At 42.8% G+C, this 15,585-nt stretch overlaps 6 protein-coding genes across 6 annotated transcripts; 4 read left to right on the forward strand and 2 right to left on the reverse strand.

The window, feature by feature from the left end:
• Window positions 1–304: 304 nt before the first annotated feature.
• Bfra_001823 (putative mfs multidrug transporter protein) lies at window positions 305–1,058 on the forward strand (the record flags this gene model as incomplete). The annotated part of the gene is made up of 4 exons (XM_037332248.1): window positions 305–346; window positions 396–478; window positions 590–617; window positions 654–1,058. 4 exons carry the CDS (start codon window positions 305–307, stop codon window positions 1,056–1,058), a joined length of 558 nt encoding a protein of 185 aa, XP_037196402.1.
• Window positions 1,059–1,166: 108 nt separating this feature from the next.
• Bfra_001824 (putative mfs drug efflux protein) lies at window positions 1,167–2,037 on the forward strand (the record flags this gene model as incomplete). Its single annotated transcript, XM_037332249.1, has 5 exons — window positions 1,167–1,344; window positions 1,414–1,569; window positions 1,624–1,834; window positions 1,887–1,944; window positions 2,020–2,037. The coding sequence occupies 5 exons, from the start codon at window positions 1,167–1,169 to the stop codon at window positions 2,035–2,037; spliced, it is 621 nt and encodes a 206-aa protein (XP_037196403.1).
• A 279-nt stretch (window positions 2,038–2,316) lies between these two features.
• Window positions 2,317–4,080, reverse strand: Bfra_001825 (putative cytochrome p450 monooxygenase protein; the record flags this gene model as incomplete). The annotated part of the gene is made up of 6 exons (XM_037332250.1): window positions 2,317–2,732; window positions 2,791–3,254; window positions 3,307–3,436; window positions 3,495–3,572; window positions 3,626–3,836; window positions 3,892–4,080. The coding sequence occupies 6 exons, from the start codon at window positions 4,078–4,080 to the stop codon at window positions 2,317–2,319; spliced, it is 1,488 nt and encodes a 495-aa protein (XP_037196404.1).
• Window positions 4,081–4,939: 859 nt separating this feature from the next.
• Bfra_001826 (putative ent-kaurene synthase protein) lies at window positions 4,940–7,533 on the forward strand (the record flags this gene model as incomplete). Its single annotated transcript, XM_037332251.1, has 9 exons — window positions 4,940–5,414; window positions 5,445–5,734; window positions 5,793–5,913; window positions 5,961–6,019; window positions 6,083–6,241; window positions 6,322–6,426; window positions 6,474–6,665; window positions 6,756–7,037; window positions 7,063–7,533. The coding sequence occupies 9 exons, from the start codon at window positions 4,940–4,942 to the stop codon at window positions 7,531–7,533; spliced, it is 2,154 nt and encodes a 717-aa protein (XP_037196405.1).
• Window positions 7,534–7,578: 45 nt separating this feature from the next.
• Window positions 7,579–8,228, forward strand: Bfra_001827 (putative terpene synthase family protein; the record flags this gene model as incomplete). The annotated part of the gene is made up of 3 exons (XM_037332252.1): window positions 7,579–7,613; window positions 7,648–7,931; window positions 8,197–8,228. The coding sequence occupies 3 exons, from the start codon at window positions 7,579–7,581 to the stop codon at window positions 8,226–8,228; spliced, it is 351 nt and encodes a 116-aa protein (XP_037196406.1).
• A 2,335-nt stretch (window positions 8,229–10,563) lies between these two features.
• Window positions 10,564–11,908, reverse strand: Bfra_001828 (putative myb dna-binding domain-containing protein; the record flags this gene model as incomplete). Its single annotated transcript, XM_037332253.1, has 3 exons — window positions 10,564–10,632; window positions 10,970–11,086; window positions 11,141–11,908. The coding sequence occupies 3 exons, from the start codon at window positions 11,906–11,908 to the stop codon at window positions 10,564–10,566; spliced, it is 954 nt and encodes a 317-aa protein (XP_037196407.1).
• Window positions 11,909–15,585: the final 3,677 nt, after the last annotated feature.

The following is a 15,585-nucleotide window of genomic DNA, read 5'->3' on the forward strand; positions in this document are numbered from 1 at the left end:
CGTGTAGGTCATCGTCAAATATTTCGGTGAAGTTCAAAATTGACCATGGATTTCCGTGGGGTAACATGAGTCCTTTGCAACCTTCAAAGATGAGCTATCTAACTGTTTTTTTCTTGGAGTTCTTTGATGGCTGGAACAGCCACGGGGTTAGTTAATGGGAAGCTCTTTGCGTCCTTCAACGCCAAGATCTTGTACATAGCGGTTTGCATCTTGACGATGACGCTCTTCCACTATAAAATTCTGACAATGGAAGTTCTCGTTACCTTTCGTCGTCAGTTCCATCATGTGTGATGCAGCTCCAAATATGACAGCACTGATTTTTGGTCGTGTGATAGGTGGAGTTGGTGTATGTAACAAATTATTCTCCTACTAGCCATCACTAACCACTTGACCAGGGCACTGAAATGTGTCTTGGAGCTCTCACGTTGATATCGGTGATCACCAGTCCTAAGGAAACAACAGAATACATGGGATATCTGTAGGTACTTCTAGAGATGCTTTTAATGTCAACTAACGATTCGTGAGGTGCTTTGGTTTGGGGATTTGGATCTGTTATTGGACCCCTGATTGGAGGTACCTTTACGGACAGTTCTGCAACTTGGAGATGGGCAGGTTTCGTTGATGAGACTTTCTACTAGTCTCACATTATCTAGGGATTCTATATCAACGCACCCGTGATTTGCATTTTTATTCCGGTGCAAATCTTCATAATACCATCGTACACTCCTCGTCCAACAGAATCCTTTCTTCCCAAGATTCAAACCATAGATTGGGTAGGCAGCCTATTTAGCTGCAGTGCTTTCGTTCTTGGTATCATAGCTATCAATTTTGGAGGCACACTATATCCTTGGCACAGCTGGCAAACCATTGTTTTGTTTGTAGTTTCCGGTGTATTATTCGTCGCCCTCTTCCTCCAGCAATACTTCAACTTCTTGACTACTCAGGCGCTTTGTGTGCTACCGATACATCTTTTCAAGACAAAGGACATGATCATATGCTTCGTGTGCCAAGGTAAGCAAAATTTAGATATACTCTGGACAATCACTTACACCTCGTAGTTGCCGTTGCATTTATAATACCTGTTCCGTTATACTATATCCAGGTTTTCTTCCAGTCAGCCAAGATATACTGTAAACTCTCACCTCTAATCTTGTATATTTCCACTAATGTTATTACTTGCAAAGGGAGATTCTGCTCTCCGAGCCGGAGTCAAAACACGTCCTTTAACATGCTTCTGGGTGACCTCTAGTGCCATTCGTGGACGTCTTATGGGGAAGCTAGGATGGTATCAGCCATGGTATATAGCCGGAAGCATTTTGAGCATTCTCGCTGGTGTCTTTCTGAGTATGATTTGTTCTAATTTCTTCTCTTGATATATACATGAAAGCCATATTGACTTGACTTGTATGTTAGGTCGTATCAACATCACCACATCCGATGCTGTCATATACGGACTTCAAGTCTTATCTGGAGTAGGAACGGGCTGCTATGGCCAAGCAGGTTTTGCAGTAGCACAACGTCTAGTACCTCCGGCCGATTTTCATCGCGCAATATCCCTCATGTTGATTGGTACGAGAATTCTCTCATTGCTGACCAGTTGTGCTGATTACCCTTTCAATATAGCGCAACTCATTGGAACCACACTTGGTCTTGCGATTGCTGGAGCCATATTTCAGAATTTTTCACTACCTCGGGCGCGGCAAGTAGTGCCATGCTTCTCAGCTTCGCAATTGAGTAATCTAATCACAAAAATTGGCGGTGGTCTTGATGATCAAGTGAATGAAGTGCAGACTAAGGAGGTTCTCACCATCATTGTTGATGCTCTGACAGATACGTGAGTGTAATTTTGCTTTTGTTTGATCAAATTCGAAGCTAAAACCATTTAGATATATCCTCATTTACGCAGCAGCAACTCTGTCCCTGGTACTCTCAATATTCTTCACCGTATGTTTGCCTCATATCCATCGGATACTTTCTACATGTTCGCAGTCTGTCCTTTTGCTAATGACTGCACTGTAGCCCAAGAAGCTTTGGTAGATCGAAGAAGTGTACATGGTAATTTTCAGGCCATTTTCACATCTTCTTGGTGAATTTCGGGGTGTGCTAGCTTACCAGGATGCTCAGGTAAAAGAGTGTTGAGGGAAAACCATCACATGCCCAAAGACTCCTTTTAAAAGTCTCTTTTTGTTCTGATATTGTGTGGCGTTCAAAATTATAAAGACTCATTTCCTCCAATTATTTCCCTCGATATTTACTTTGTTCTTTCACCCATTATTCCATTTGTAATAGCCATAGAATAATATAATTACATGCCTTTCAGTTTTTCCTTCTCAAAATAATTTGCTGACTCAAACTGACTTGATTCTTTTCGCCTTTGACTACATTCTGTGGGCGTTCCGTTTGCCCCTCCGGATAGCTAATCTCAAACTCGTTCAAGAGAATCATCAGCAATAATTTGATTTGAGCACTAGCCCAGAAACGACCCGGGCAAGCAAACTTTCCTACGCCCCAAGACGGATTCTCTGAGCTTAAAGAAGAGAATTGGTGTCGCTCCTCTTGACCTGGCTCTTGCCGTTGTGTGTAAAATCTTAAATGGTCAAATGTGTTTGGAGAGGGGTATAGCTCGGGGTCTTTGTTGATGAGGTAATGGGTCATCGAGATATATGTGTTTTTGGGCAGAGTAACTCCATTTGAGAGCGTTACAGGTACTGCAAGTTTACGATTGAAAGTCACTGGACAAGAAACACGTGTTAGACATTGTGACTTCTATAGTTGTGTTGGAGGTCGTACTTAAGCCAAGAGTATTTACGCGATGTGATTCCTTTATGAAACTATCCATCTTCTTAAGAGACGATAACGTCCGAATAGTGACATCGGCTTCTTCAGCTTCTTCGGTTACCATTGACAATTCCTCCTTCAAAGTTTTGAGGTCTTCCGGTCTAGCACAGAGATCTAGTATGGCGTTTGTCGCGACCTCTGCCGTTGTATGTATCGCAGCTGCGTTGAGAAAAAGCATTCGTGTTACTAGCTTGTCTATTTCTGCATCAGGTCCACGAGCAGACTCGATTAGCCATTGTACCATATCCGGATGCTCTTTCGAGGTAGTTGACCTGCGCTCCAGTATGAGTGGAAGTAGAAGCTTGCGGGCCACAGAAAACCGATTGCGGATCTGTTTGTAGGATTTAAGAAAAGGAGCAATGATAGGGTGGAGAAGTCTATAGTGCTTCTTGAGATCGGTTGCTACATTTCCGGAGCTATAAATAACATTAATTAGTAGGCAAGCGAGAAAGATGATATTCAACTCACTCTATAGTATAGCCGGTTGCGGTAGCCAACCATTCTGGATCTCTACATAGGTCGGGTCCAACAAAAGCACGAGCACTAGCGCTGGTAATAAGTTCAATAGCGAGACGAAACAGCGGAAAGCTATAATTGCCTGGCAATCTGTCAATCAAGTTGACCACTGGGTATGTTATATATATAACTCTACGCACCATCTTTGCTCTCGGTCTTTTCGAGTTTCGAGTTTATTCTAAATAATATCTCATCGTATGTAGGCTGTGCAAGACGTCCTTTCAATTGTAAGCGAGTTATACATAAATTAATGAGATCTAGCATCCAATACCTATATTTTGAGAAAGTTGCCCTGCACAAACAAGGAACTGCAGGTCGCTTTCCTCCGCAATATCGAAGCCAGTATACGGACCAGCATGTCGAACCGATGCAGTGAGACGCACTTGTTTTCTTGGAAGAACACTGAAATCTTTCATGAACTTTCGAGAAACAATGACTCGATCCATATCTGTCGTCCATAATGAATACACAGAATCTTTGTACTATTCACATGTCAGAAACATAGATGAAAATAACACTCAAAGGATTAGCCTATACCTTTGAATACCCCTCTTCAATGAGTTCCAAGCTATGTTTGAAGAAATGGCTATCGGATGTGTTGCCCAAGAGTCCTGGTTTCTTGCCGATGCGAGGTATCTGACCTTGTTGCTTTGTGGGTCGAATGACGAGTAAATACAATGAAGTAAAGGTCGTGACCAAAGTGGCCACTAAAATCATCGACAGCATCTTTTCTCTTTTCTATCAATAGAAGGATTTAAGCCATCTCACAAACAACAGAGTCAGAAGTCAAAAGCTTAAGGTGCTGGAGTGTTGGTGTACCGAAAGGTTACATTGAGATTCAGGGGTGTCCATATCGATCGATACTTTAGGCACACCATGGAACGCGTGCCGAAAGCCCGCACTACTCCTGAAACCAACAATTGGACTTTCCTCGTTCTCAATCATCGATTTGCTTAGTAAATCTGTGCCTCCGGCATACATGAAGGACATATACCTATGTAGTGCGAATCACGCCAAATTATGTTTTACACGGCAAAGCTCTCGTCTTACTCACAGTTTTTTTCTTTCGCATTTCACCCGATTCTTCATCCACTCCACCTGTCACCTGTCGTTCTCGATTGCAACCATACGAGAGTGATAGGAGAGCTTGCCATGAGGATAATTGCAATGAAAGAAAGTAGTAAGCCTTATCATACCCATAGCCTTGTAAACCTTCCCCCGCAAGTTGCCACAGTCGAGGATCAACTGCCCCGCTCCGGCGTTCTGGGGTTTGCAACCAACATGCCTCGATTGTGCAAAAACGCTCTTGGCTATCTTCAAGGAGCTTTTGCCATTTATAGTGTCTATTTCCCATGAGATCGGAAATCATCGCTGGTCTAAACTTATCAGGGTACATTTGTAACGGGTAAGCCGACCGTGGTCTCAAAACAAAGATGATTGTCAGCAGGTCACCAGTGTACATGCAATGGGACTTGATATAGAGGACTTCTGGATGTGCCCCTTCCGGTGTGCATTGTTTTACCTTGCTTCAATCAATTTCCTACATACTTTGTGTAGCTTCTTTCTCCCGTTCTAAACAGAACAAATGGATCACTTGGATGTATTAGAACCCAAGTTTCTAGTCGACAGTCTAGCCAATGAGTCTTTCCGAGCAGGTGGCTCTGGATCGATGTCTATATCTATCTATGACACGGCATGGGTATCTATGGTATCGAAGAATGTTGATGGGGTTAGACATTGGCTCTTTCCAGAAGCCTTCCAGCACATAGTCGATGCCCAGGCTAAAGATGGCTCCTGGGAATCTTATTCGTCGCAGGTGGATGGAATTTTGAACACCATGGCGGTTCTGTTGGCTCTTTTATCTCATCAAAGTGCTAACAATTTCTCCTACTCCGTTTTACCGCCTGATATTGATGCACGAATACTCAAAGCACAAGATAGTCTGAGACACCAATTGCAGACGTGGGATGTCAGATCTCGTGTTCATGTTGGATTTGAAACTCTTGTCCCTGCGCTTTTAGGAATGCTAGAGCAACACAACGTCGTCTGTGAATTTCCTGGTAGAACGCATCTACTCTAACTGAATCAAGAGAAGCTCTCGAGATTCCAGCCAGAAATATTCTATAAGAATATACAAGTGACTGCCCTAAATTCCTTGGAAGCGTTCACTGGCACAGTAGATTTCAATCGAATCAAGCACCACTTGAAGAATGGAAGTATTATGGCCTTTCCATCTTCAACAGCGGCATATCTAATGAATACTTCAACCTGGGATAACGAATCAAAAATTTATCTTAGAAACACCATCATTGAAGCTGCTGGAAAAGGTAACGGAAGCGTCCCTTGTGCGTTCCTGACGACATTTTTCGAGTTCACATGGGTATGATACACTCATTTTCAATGCGAACTTGTAATAATCAAGCTGATGATTTATCTAGGTTGTCTCTACGCTTCTGAAAGCAGGTTACACCCCAGAGGAATTAGGAGAGTATAATCTTGACATATTGATGGATCATCTCCCGCAAGAATTAAGCCACAGGCACGCAGTCATCGGTTTTGGTAGGTCTGAATTACCCAGAAACAGTCCTTTATAATAACTCTGATAGCTCCTTCATTATTTGCTGATGCTGATGACACTGCAAAATGTATTCTCACGCTGTGCCTGGTCGGAAGATCAGTCTCGGCAGAGTAAATGATAGTGAACTTTGAAGTCAAAAATCATTTTCAGACATACGCGCTTGAGAGAAATGAAAGCATCAGTGGAAATTATAATGTAATTAATGCTTTGTTGCATATTAATGAGCCCAGCACATACATCGAGCAGATCCTCAGAACAACCGAAATTTTATGCAATTCGTGGTCGGCTGGAAAGATCGATGACAAATGGGTACGCGTATTTATTAGCTTGTCGTGATGGATATACTTTGTTATTATGCTAACAGAATGGATAAGAATCTTTCCCGGCAGTATTCGATGAAGCTTTTAGCTCAAGCATTCAGAAATCTTGTGATGGTTTGGGACAGTGGAGCACTACCAGACTTTCCAGGAGAACAATTGAAAGACAGGATTCCCGTAATTTTATAACAGATTTTACATCGCAAATTGCATACCCAAAATAGCAATGGTTCCTGGGTACTTCGGGCTCGTGCGAGGTAACTGCTTATGGTATCCTAACTTTGATCGATGCGACTTTCTTTCCCTGGGCCGGAGAGCTTGACAAGCAAATGCTTAGAGCCATTCGTACAGGTCAAAGCTGTTTGAATCAGCACCGAGATAGTTGGGATAAGGTTACTTATACCTGGGTTGGAAAAGTTAGTTACGGATCAAGCATCTTGTCCAGAACATATTGTATAGCAGCGACCCATGCAGCCAAGAATTACCCTACGAATTCAGCACAATAGAACCCATTGTCGAATACCTTCCATATTCCCTTCGATAGAAATGCGAAGTTCGCCAAATTTTTCTCTGCGATCCCTCTCTTCACGAGTGAGAGCTCATGGAAGCTTACTGCCTCTATCATGGAAGGATATCTCTTTCTTCCACGACTACGTCGGATTCGCTTGAATATCTTTCCCCGCCACAATATGGCAGAGGATAAATATCTAGAGTATATTCCTTTCACGTGGACTGGTTGTAATAATAAAGGGATATTCCTTGAGACCGACCTAATTTGGGATATGATGGTCATCCCAATGTTAAAATTATCAGGCAGACGAATTCATGGAAGCTGTGCTTGGACACAACGGCTCTGCGAAGCATTTAATCCGAAGCCTGTTTTCCAAGACAACTCTTCGAAATGATCCTCTATCGAGTCAGGAGAGTTCTTCGATGGATCGTGGCGTCATAACACCAGTGAATTCCGATGATGGTTTACCAGATGACTCCACAAATGATGACAGAGATACTCTCATCCGCTTCAAAGACCACGTTCTAAACCATCCCTCCATCCAGAAAGCTTCAAGATCATCTTTAGCTCATCTGAGCAAACAATTAAAAGCCTTCCTACTCGCCTATCTTATTTATTCAACCGACAATTCTCGTTTCGCACAACTTTCAGGGCACGATGCTGATACCCCGTCACATTCCCAGCATCAAGAACCTATTGGGATTGGGTACGCAATATTTCCGCCGTCCACACATCATGTCCCTATTCATGGGACTGGATATCGTGTCGAGTGACATCGGAACGAGGAGATGAACCGTTCCCCACGGCGCTCACAGAGTATGTTTCCACGGAGCTGGGTCAGCATCTTGCAGTCGTGTGTCGCATGTACAATGATTATGGCTCGTTAGCACGCGACAAGGCGGAAAGAGCCTTGAAAGCGTGAATTTCCCCGAGTTTGAAAAGTGCGCCGGAACTTCAATGTCTTTTGATGCAACGGAAAAGCAGACTACGGCGGAACTGCAAGAGAAGAAAAGTGCATTGATGGAAATGGCAGAGTATGAGCGTGAATGTCTCCTTATCGTCAAAGCGAGATTGAGACCTTTGGCTGGTGAGAAGGTAAGAGGTGTGCTGGATGTCTTTGTCGATGTGACGGATTTGTATGGGCAGATCTATGTCGCGAGAGATATTGCTAGTAGGATGTCATAGACATTTGTCTTTTCTAAAGTTTGGATGACTGATTTATTTCTGTAATTTTTTCTTCATTCCGCTGTGTACTTTGTTATTCTCATTAGTAAATCACTCGTTGTCGCTCAGATATCTGTTATAATTTTATTCTCTCAAGTAGCATCCCAGCATCAAAATTGAAGGAAATCGAAACACAAAACAAGAGTCTGCATCATCATACGTACCTTAGTACATATAGTACAGTCAGTAATTTGAGCCACCGAGAACTTCAGCTAGGCCCATCACTACCTACATTAACACGTAAAACTACCTCACACTCCCTCACCTGGTGTGCTCAAACTCAAATACACATTTTTACACTCTATTCCACAACCAGAATCCGACCAGGAAGATATAAGTAGGTCGATATCACAACCACCCAGTTACAAGAGAGTACCTATATACAACAATTCTGGAAATCCTCAAGGAATCTGGATACCTACAATCTCATCCCATCTATCAGTCAAAAATCCAACACCAGATCATATCATACTATACCATACCACATCAGTTCCTCAATTCCTCAATCACCCACTCACTCACTCACTCACCCATCCGCTCACCAACCGCCTTCCCAAACACCAACACCGCCATTCGATATACACCCTTCAAATTCAAAATGAAGTTCTGCATCTCTCTCTCTCTCTCTCAATCGATCCAATATCTCAATACACATATCTGCCTACTTACCCTACAAATGCAATCCGTACATCCCACCCCCTCACTCACACCCTCACACCCGGTCTCTCCCCCTCTCCTCCTCCCTCCGACACAAAATTCCCAAACTCCCAAACCCCCCAATTCCGAAACCCAACACAACACGCCCTCTCCTCGCCTCGCCTCCCGACTTTCCCCCACCACCCCAATGCCCCACCCACCTCTCACTGTTACACATATATCACACATACATCACATACTTTCCTAGGTACATATCCATATCCATATCCATATCCATATCCATATCCATATCCATATCCATCTACATCATACACAAACTCAAAACAATACACAAACCCAATATATCACAAACCTCATAAATACACAAGAAACATATCCAAGTCCGCAAACCGGCTTCTAGATTTTAATTCTCATCTCATTCTCATTCTCATTCTATTGTGCAGAGTACAGAGTACAGAGTACAAGTAAATAACTAAATAAATAAATAAATAACTAAATAAATAACTAACTAAATAACTAAATAACTAACTAAATAAATCTCGCGATAAATTATTTACATCAATTCAATTCAATTCAATATGTCAAAGAGTGAGGAATCTTCACCTTCTTCCGCTTTATTAGTATTATGATTTACTTTCCACGTGTTTTTCTCTCTCTCTCTCTCTCTCTCTCTCCCAAATCGCAAATATTTATTATGTACCTACCTATGTACCTACCTATGTATTATACCTTCGCTCCCCTCGCTCCTCTCCTCGGGCTCCTCAGGCTCCTCAGGCTCCTCAGGCAACACCAGGAAAGAATAAAAATAAAAAGTCAGATAAGTTAGATAAACTTCGATAACACAATATAATCTCAATATAATCTCAATATAAATAACCAAAAAACGGTAAAAGAGATGAGAATGAGAATAAGAATGAAATAAAACAAAACAAAACAAACCCAAAAAGACCCTGAATCAGCACCATACGCCCTCACGTTTCTATTCAAAACAATTTAAATTCTTCAATTCACTATATCACAAACACACACACATCCATCACACCCCTCTCATCTCTGTACGCCCCCCTTACATCATTTCCTCACACAACCCCGCTTATCCATCCATTCTCAAACATACTCTTCACCCCTCTTTACCATCATCATCATCATCATCACCATCACCATCACAGAAAGCAAAAACAAGAAAAATTAAACAAGACGAAATAAACAAGACGAAAATAAAACTCAGTACTAAAATGTGTATGTATATTCCAAAAAAAATCCATTATTCCATCCAAAACGCTGCCTTGGCCCATCATCCATCATCATATCAAAATAAGGGGTATATGAAGTTTAAATAAAAAAAAGACCATGTCCAACATGATAAGCAGTCATCCAGAAGATATGCCCCCCTCGCCTCCCTCATCTCACCCCTCTCGCCCCATCAGCCATCTACCCTTTGTAACCCCTCACCCACCCATTGTACAATTACAACTTCCTCCCGCCCCTTCCATTTCTCATCATGAATAGTATTTTTTTGTGTATTCGAATCTCGAAAGTTTCCATGTATATATGTGCTCCTTCTTTCCTCCCTTTTATTCTTCCTTCCTAAAACGAAATATAAGGAAATGGGAATGTAGCTGACCATTAAAGTCCAGAGATAAGCAATAAATAAATAGATGAATGAGACAAAAAGCGATCCAGCCGCTTTTATCCGGTATTAGTTTGTGAACTTCTTGCTTTCGGATTTTCAAATAGGAAATGTTGTATGCTGGGTATGTGTAAATGTGTGTGGTGCAACAAATGAAAATATGATGCGAAATCTGAGTCGCGTTGGTAGTCTAGTCGGCTGTGCTGGCTGAGGGAGTATTGTGTATGCAATGTCTGTGCTTATAGGTAGGTGAGATGCAAAAGAAACTTGACAAGAATTGGTCCGCGTGAAGTTAATATTCTGAATCTTCAGGTAGATTTTCAGGTTCTGGTGATTGTAACTCGGAATCATCGGGGTGCATCTAAGTTGTGAGGAGAAGTGGTTAGTCTTTTGTGTATTTGTGTCACCGAAGCTGAAAAGAAAAGGAATATTAGGTTGTGACGAGCGCATGGATGATGCCACCCAACTTAGGTAACCAAGGGCTTTTGCTTTTGACATTGCTTTTGGGCAGGGTTTCAAATAGTCTGGATTGCAGTCCAAACAATCAGACTTTCCCAATGTTTAAAAGCAATACGATGTTCAAAATAGATTTGCCATCTCAAACTATTGGAATAATTTTCTGGGATTCAGACATTGAAAGCCTCCGATTGTTGGACTGCAGTCTGGACTATTGGGCATCTTGATTTTAGGGAACTCACCAGTTCAGTCCATTTATCTTTGCAAGCCGTAGATGTGAACCCGGTCCCAACTTTCTGTGCCACAATGCGCCATTTTTCTTGTTCGTAATCATGAACCGCTGTTCGAAGTTTTTGAACCTGAAAGTTTTAATCAATTATTGATTCTCAAAAGACAAATTGTAAATATCTTACCGTCTCGTCAGTCCATTGAGTTGTCTTAGCCTTCAATTTTGTGCAATAGCGGACCTGCAATGTCCCTGAAGAGCGCCCTGGGAAAAACTCCGCAATTTGCTTCCAAGTCAGAGCCTTATTCTCTTTCAAATCTACCAGTAACTGATCATCCTCGGGAGTGAACTTTAACTTTGGACCTCGCGGTCTTTCTGCAGGCATCGGCATTCCGGCAGTGCCCACTACACTAGGTGCACCTTGCGACATCATACTTGAATCCGGTCCTTCGCCAAGACGAGGAATCTTCGCGCCTCGAGGTCCTTGGTTAGGCAATGCATGACTGTGAAAAGCCTGAGGTCCACCGCCATAACCACCCATCGTTTGTTGAGCCATTTGTGAAGACATGCCTTGCATCTGACCATGCATTTGACCTTCTGATACCCTTCCCATTCCAAGGTCCAAGTCGTCATGAGTTCTTGGCCTTTTCCCTACACTAGATGGTTGTTGTATTTGCGCACCCATATACCCGATGTGTTGCCCACCTCCATATTGAGGAGACTGGTGGTGGGCCATGCCGTGTGAATCTAGCAATACTTGGTGGTGATGGTGGTGATGTTGTTGCTGTTGCTGTTGATGATGCCCTCCAAGTTGAAGGGATTCGAGACTTTGCGCACCAACTTGCTGGAGCTCTGGGTGATGCGACCCGTAAACGCGCTCTGGATGTTCTTCGGATTGAGCAGCATAATCGATATAAGGATCGTGCCCTGAATTGTGGCGTGAATAGCCAGACATACATGGATTCCTCCACAGCGAACTGCTCTCGCAGGTCGCTGGGGGTAATTCTAAAAGGTGTTGAAGTATTGCCGCAGCGCGTTATGTTTCCAGAACGCTTGTTGTGGTTTTGTTGACCGTTGTTTACAAAGCAGATGCGACTGTGCGCGTTTCGAAAACTTATCTATATAATGCCGTTATATAGGTGAGAGCCGAATAATGCATACCTTGGTAATATGCGATTTACCAACGACCAAAACGTTTCCAAACTTCTTCGGCAACTTATTGTATGAATGAACCACTGTAGATTAGAGCCGTTGATGAAATGATAAAAGGAAGGAGAAATATTAAAGAGAGAGGGGGTGCATCTGCATTTATCTATCGTCTGATCTTTTAAGTAAAGCTTGCATAGACATCAATGGCGTAGGGCAGTAGCAGTAATTAAAATGACCAAAGCGTTCCAGCGATTCGCATCGAACGAGACAGCTTCCGTGTTGCGCAATGCAAATGATGCATGTTGGCAGAACTTTAGCAACGTTCTCTGCCGGGGAGATGGGAATTCGATTATGCCTGGCTTCCCAATTAGGGTTCCAAGGTGAGAAGATCCCGAGCCAATGCTTGTAACACTCAAAGCATGGTTATCCAAAGAAGGCTTGACAATGTTGACATACAAGGGAGGGGGTGATGAGTAGACCCGCCAAGAAGATTTGGTATCGAAAGTTAGGCAGAGTGGAGGTGGACAACCATGGGAAGAATGTTGGGTTCTCAGGGCATTAGAGCTCTGGAAGAAGTATAGAAGCTTTTGAAACAAGAAATGGATTGTGGCGAGAATAAGAAACCGGCAACAGGGATTTAGGCCCACTTCACCCAACCATCTTAACTCCTGGATGAACTTTACTTCCCGAGCCAACTTAAAAAAAAACCCCTCGTCCCTATTGAAGTGTGGAGAAGTAAGGCCATGTTCCACCGGCGCTGCGACCTCTTTCTGGGTTTGAAGCATGAATAATAACAAAATTTGTTTTAATGCTCAGGGATTATGGGATTAAAAATAGTATCGAGGTAGGATGTGATAGGATAATGACGATGAAGAACGGAGATGAATTAAATGGCAAAATAATGCGTTGATTTGTCAAATTGGCTTCTTTACCTTACTCGAGTAGACATGCAAGAATTGTCAGGCTCAATAGGACTTTGGCCGAATGGTGTGGTAGGGGCGCATGGGGACTGATTAATAACCCTTGAGTAGGCAACGAAGATACCTACCTAGGTAGCCAACACTGGCTCGAGAGTGGTTCCCAAGTCTCAATTCCCAATTGTAGATTCCCGTCGATGCTTGAAGGTCACATTTAACCATTTAGCCATTTACCATCCACGCTATTCCTCTCCCATCCATACAAAATTCAAGGGTTATAAATATAAAATCTCCGAGAGTAACTGCTGGAATTCCCCTTTTTTCCTACCCCTTGTACGTACTTACTTAAGTCGTGGGAGATTTTCTCATTGATCCATTCATCGGATGATTCCCATTGAAAAGCAATAAGAAACTGAAATGACGCGCGAGATGAGGGCATATGGGTAGCAACCAACGGAGATTTGAAGTCGTAAAGGCTACCATTTCAGCAAATAGGATAATAAATTGATTCTTGGATTGGAATGACGGATGGGCCGGCTTGGGCTGGCCTTATCGACAGCGACCCTGTCCCTTAACCTTAACCCCAGTGAAGAAGGCTGAAGAACAATGTCAGAAGGTTCTTTAAAGATCCCAATGATGATCCAGATCCACCTTGCAGATTTCTATACTTATCTTCGTATTTGAGCTGTTGGTTGTATGCAACGTACCTACCTAGGCAACGTAGGAGTTTTCTTTTGGTTCGGTCTGTCTGCCGGTAGTGACATTCAATGTGTAATAGAGAGATCATAGCCATGTCCCCTAGATGCTGAAGGCAAAAAGACTCGATTTTGTATTTGTCCAAGGGGGGCATTCGAATCGAACCATGAATGGAGACATGAAAGCCCTGCTTAGCTTTCAAATAGGTGGAATTGATGGAGTTATTCGCGACATTGCCCGTTCATGCTTTTTTGACTGTCGCACCTACACTTTTTTCCTTCTTTCTTTCTTAAGGCATTGATGTTGACAACCAGGGTCTGTAACCCATTCCAAAAAGCAATATAATTCAAATGACATGATTTCGACTTCTTTGCTCAAAACCCTAGGTAAGCATAAATGATCGGAGCAAGGGGAAAATACTAATATGGACCAAGCTGAGTATTGGATCTCTCGAAGAGGGAATATGTAATTGAAGAGCTGTACGTGTTTTCACGGTGACAAGGTTTCCTGTGTCGATTGTTGCTTCTCCTGATACCATTTTGCCCGTATGCTTCCAGTATAGTCGCAGTACCTAGGCATCCTCTACCGATTGATCAATTGAAGGTATGGATCAATTGGATCAAAGGGAACGAAACAAAAGGGGAATGCATGCCGACCGAATATATTGATAATGGGATTACGCGTGGATGAAAAGAGAAGGAAAAAGAAGAGGAGAAGAGAGATGAAGAAATATTGAATGAGTGAAGAGAAGTTTAATTTTGATTTCATTAAAATACTCGACTTATGGCCTAGGTATTGATTTACACTTTCGGAGAAAAGCGAAGAGGGAGCCACTCTTAACCTCATGTTTGTACTGAGGACCTACCTACACACCACATACATATATTGATTCACATTGGGTCGAATCGTTTGAATCATTTGAATCATTTCCATGTCCTTCAAACTCAATCTCTGTACGAGCATCTCCTTTCGCAATCTTCCTGTCCTGTTCGTGCACACTGCATTGTACAGAGGAACCGGTAACCAGCATGACATGAAAAGCATGTGTGTGCTAGGTATCTAGACTCAGGTAGGTACGATGCAGGCATATATTCCACGGTACTTGATTGAATCCAATGAACCGACGGACATGCAAAGTCAGCATGTAATAGCCTTTAACCTTGCCACTGCCCGAAAAAAGAAAACATACCAGTACCGATAAAAACGTTTGAATGGTAATCAATGGGCGTGCATACGGCAGATGCAAAATGTGTGCACACTGGTGTAATTGCACAGATTTACCTGCAGGTCCCGCACAAGTAAAAGAGTATCAGTGGTCGGTCGGCTCAAGCCTTACGTTCCTAAATCAGCGAAAGACCCCGAACCAAGATTTAGGTGGATCGACACATTGTGATAGGTAAGCCCTTACTCATCTACCTATTTGTACGATCTTTCCATATTCGAATCTGGCTATGCATCCCTTTCAAGTTTTACCTCTGGCCTGTTTGCTACCCCGTTCTATAAATACCTCCTTCACTGGAAGTGAATGCATTGATGATGTAGCGGTGATTCGTACCCACTGTCGATCATACATGTGATATGTAAGGCGCAGCAGCAAGGAGGCGACCATCGAACGAGAGCGTTGTGTAACCATAGACTAGACTCCAGTTTCTAGCGATGGCGGTATGGCAGTGAACAGGCAAGGCAGTAGACCACTAAATGGTCGAGCTGGTAGGGTGTACACACAAACAGCGAAGGGTGGGTTTCGCATTTGTGACGCACGCATGGAACAAGAAAGATGTGGAGTTCAGCTGTATCATATGAGTTGCAAGCTAAAAGGCCGTGTGGTTCAATTGCCTACTAGGTACTCATGATAATCCGAATATTGAAA

The sequence above is a fragment of the Botrytis fragariae genome (assembly GCF_013461495.1).
Source record: "Botrytis fragariae strain BVB16 chromosome Unknown tig00000006, whole genome shotgun sequence".
NCBI lineage: Eukaryota > Fungi > Ascomycota > Leotiomycetes > Helotiales > Sclerotiniaceae > Botrytis > Botrytis fragariae.